At 44.4% G+C, this 4,125-nt stretch overlaps 1 protein-coding gene across 1 annotated transcript in view; it reads right to left on the minus strand.

The window, feature by feature from the left end:
• NPTX2 (neuronal pentraxin II) overlaps positions 1-4,125 on the minus strand; it is a 121,384-nt gene that overhangs the window by 12,743 nt on the left and 104,516 nt on the right. Inside the window, exons 2-4 of the mRNA XM_008570061.1 lie at positions 629-742; positions 377-535; positions 154-267 (exon numbers count right to left, since the gene is read on the minus strand). Of these exons, the coding sequence (XP_008568283.1) occupies positions 154-267; positions 377-535; positions 629-742 (387 nt within the window). The remainder of the gene's footprint in view (positions 1-153; positions 268-376; positions 536-628; positions 743-4,125) is intronic.

Consider the following 4,125-nt stretch of genomic DNA (forward strand, 5'->3'; position numbering starts at 1 on the left):
TCCCCGCACGCTCGCCTGCCCGGCGGGCGCGTGGGCCCGAGCCTGAGGCGAGAGCGCGGGATCCCAAGGCGCCCAGGAAGGGGAGGCTGCGATCCAAAACGACCTTGGTGCCCTCGGGAGTCTCGGCCAGCTGTACCCAGGTGCCCCTCAGACCCACCCGAGGACGCAGGCGTCACGGGTTGAGGAGAAGCCAGGAGCCCCGGCGACCCCGGGATGGCTGCGGACTTCCGGCGCGGAGCGAGGCTTCGCTGTGCGTTCGCCGCCGCCCTGGGGAGGCGTTACCCCACCTCACAGGAGGGGACTCGAACTCGGCCGCCGTCGCGAGCCACCCCCGCGGTGGCCGTGGGCTTCCTCCCTCAGGGCCCGGCCACCTCACTGTTGAGGCGGGAAGAAGCCGCACGACGGCCGCCTCCGATGGCGACAGTCCCGGGACGCACTCCCCGTCCCCGCCCCCATCCCGCGCCGGCGCCGACTCGGGGAACACTCCGAAAGAACTCGCAGGGCCGTGGGGACCGGGGCCGGGCGCCGGTGCCGACTGGAAGGAGGGACACGGAGAGGGGGCCGGAGTCACGGGGACACTGGCAGAGCTCTCCCGTGCGTATCCAGCGACAGCACTCTAGGCGGTGACCTTAGACCTGAGCTTGATGTAGTTCATGCGACTGGAGTCATCGCGATGGCGCTGCACAGCCCCGTCGTTGTAAATGGGACGCCCACTTTCCCAGTTTGCGATCACTGTCCTGTTCTTGGAGAGAACAGATATGTACAGAAACCCCAAAAGGCAGAAGCAAATTTGTTTCAAAATCTTGTCTGTGGCTTCCAAACAAATTCAGATTTCAGACTGAGCTGGTTTACTGCGCGTTATAAATGGAAATCTTTATTTTTTCTCTCTCTATTTTTAAGAAATCCTGTTGCAAGGTCGTTAATCACATTATCCATTATACCAGAAACAAATGGATTTGTCACTTGTGCACAGAAGCTGAGGTTGATTCTGAAAACAAATTGTATCAAAATAAATGAAATTATTATGATAATGTAAAAGAGACCGCAGTGATTAATCTCTAGAAACCGAATTCTGACCTGCTTTGCACTTCAAACAATAGCTTCTGTTATGTAAATAGTTGTAGGCTTTTCAAGGACAATGTTGCTAAATTACAAGGAAAGTTCTATTCATTTAAATCTCTTCTTGAATAAAAATAAGAGACAGGAAACCTGGTCTACACAGTACCCAAAGCAGAGGACAATGGAAGTAATGATGGTTCAGGTAAGAATATTCATTAGTAGAAAAGTATGGAGTGGGAAATGGGGGCTGAGCAATGGTCTCTGTTGGTCTGTATCTCCAGGAGGTAACAGTTTCACCTTGTGAAGATGACCTTGAATGGACTCATTCTTCCTACATCCTTCTAACTTCAGCTCCTTGAAAACTCCAGAAGTTCAAATAAGCCCACCTATACCCAAATTACAATAATAAAGGCAACAAGGTTGCAAAGCACTTTATAAAATGTTTCATTTTAGATGACTCATAAAACACCAAATCCAGACATATTCAAAATTACCCAGATACGAATGAGACTTTTCAATTTTCACTCATAGGTTTGATGTTCTTTTACTCACAGACCTAAGTGGATCTTAATTGAATGGGACAATAGAGTATTATTGTTCCTATAGTGTTCCATATAGCCTTTCTTGACACAGATTGATACATTCATATTTGCAACTACTTGAAATAGAGGCTTGTTCCTTTAATAATTAAATAAAATCAAGTGTATTTCCAGAATTCTAATTTCCTCCTGAACAAACAAAGCAGTGTACAGGAAGACATAAAAATAGCTTATATCCCCAAATAATTTCTCTTAAACTTTTAAAAAGAGATTCCAATATGAAAAGTGATTAGCAAAATTGCCAAAGCCCAGATGGAAAGACCCAGACATTTAAAATGTTATTTTCTTTGTAGGCAGTATGATTAGAGGGTTTAGTTAACAGGGTATATGCTATTAGGGTTTTATTTTATCTTCCTGGTGCAATGGAAAGTCTGCTGGCTTAGGGATGAAGGGTCTGAGTCCTAATACCAACACTGCTACTAGCTAAGGGCTTCTGGACAAGTCATTTCTCCTTTCTGGACCTCAGTTTCCCTGTGTTTAACAGTGTTTAACATATGGGGATTAGACTTAAACTCTCCAAAGGCCCTTCCAGCTATGCTCAGGAGCTTGGTAGTTTAGGGAAAAAATGAATTACTGTTCCATGTGATGAATGTTTCAGAACATTGTTTTTTCTGTGTGTGTTATGAACCACCTGTAGCCAGGGGTAAGTATGAGAAGGCAGGGTGATTGTGTAATCAGCAGGTAAACCTTCCCAAGGGAGATGCTGTTGCTATGTTTGAAACCTGCTCTTGACAACATCAAAGCTCATCCTTGATTTACTCACAGCACAACAATCCTGTCTACCTGCATGTATGACTCATGCTACCCATGAGGATGGCCTTGTGCGTGGCAGAGATCAGGACACCCAGATTTTCCTCCACTTCAAAAGTCGTGCATATCCGCAACAGTGAATCAGCTCCACCTAATCTCTTAGTGTAACTGATGCTGCAGCATAGTAACCACCCACTCATTCACTATGACTGCTGGTCCCAGGTCAGCTGAGAGCCCAGTATGGACTTAAACCATGTGCTGGGAATCCTGATGAGCTCATTCCGCCTCCATTTTATTGCTCCATCTGTTTGGTTCCCTTGTTCTTCTCACATGCATTTTTATCTTGGTTTTCTGGGAAATGTGCTAATTTCCACCATGGTGTCAGAGGATCCCATCTTATACTTTCTTATATTTCCTCCTCTAGTTCTCAGTGCCACTTGGGAAGTCAAGAATGGGGGTTCAAGCTCAGTAACACAGAATCCAAGGACAGCTTCCCACAAACTTGAATCAGGAACTGTCCTCGGTGCTGAATTTCGATCGGAAGGGGAAATAAGGATGGAGGGAAGGGTGTGTGTAGGATTCAGTACAGATACATACAACAGAATTTGGAGGCTCCACAGAATCCTGACTAATATCCTTTTATGCATAAAATGCTACAACCCTCTCAAGAGTGGATTTTTCACTACCCTGAACTGCAAGGTAGAGTGGAAAGAGCTAGGGCTTTGGAGTCAGACAGCTTTTGTTTCAGTCCCAGTTTTATAACTTGCCATTTGACCTTGAGAGAATGGCTTAACCTCTCTGAGCCTCAGTTTTCTTATCTCTAAAGTCAAAGCTAAATTTACTACAAAGTATTGTTGTCAGGCTTAAGTGAGACAACGTATGCAACCAAGTTTGGCATATGGAAGATGCACAATAGATACTAATTGTCTTTTTCTTGCCCTGTTAACTGAATTCTCCCCTTTTCTCAGCCAAATTATATAAATCCTTTAAAAACTAGGTTTAAATTTTTTCTTTACTTTTTACAATATTCTTTAGAATAAAATAAGGCAAGAATTCTTGAGAAAAAAACAGGCCAACCTCCATGGAGGAAAGATAAAGGATGAGAACTTTATCTTTCAGGAAAACTTACTGGAATCTCAACAAGAGAAAGGTATCCTACTCTGTGGGTTTTTTAAAATGATAAAACATGTTATTATTGAACTTGAATCAGAAAATTCACCTAAGGGATGGCCTGTTAGCTCACATGGTAAAGTGTGGTGCTGATAACTCATAACACCAGGGGTTGAGGGTTCAGATCCCTATGTTGGCCAGCTGCCAAGAAAAAAGAAACAGAAAATTCAGTAAAAGTGAACTATTTCACATTTACACAAGTTTAGAGTATATCACTAGACTGTGTGCCTGGACCTATCTAAAAGATATGTAATATTTAACATTTCAATGAGTCTGAGTTTGTATTGCTATGGGATCCCAGTAGATCGAAGCTCTCACATAAAGCAAATGTTCTTTCTTCAGTGCATCTGGGTTCTTCTTGAATAACATATTTCTGGTTTAATTTTAGAAGCATGACATGTGAGACACTGAGTTTCTTTTTTTTTTTTTTTTTCCTTTTTGTCTTTTTTCGTGTCCGGCAACGGATCGCAACCCTCAGTGTCGTGCCCGTACCAGGCCGGGACCGGCAATGGGATCGCAACCCTCAGTGTCGTGCCCGTACCAGGCC

The sequence above is a fragment of the Galeopterus variegatus genome, unplaced genomic scaffold (genome assembly GCF_000696425.1).
Source record: "Galeopterus variegatus unplaced genomic scaffold, G_variegatus-3.0.2 Scaffold566, whole genome shotgun sequence".
Lineage (NCBI taxonomy): Eukaryota > Metazoa > Chordata > Mammalia > Dermoptera > Cynocephalidae > Galeopterus > Galeopterus variegatus.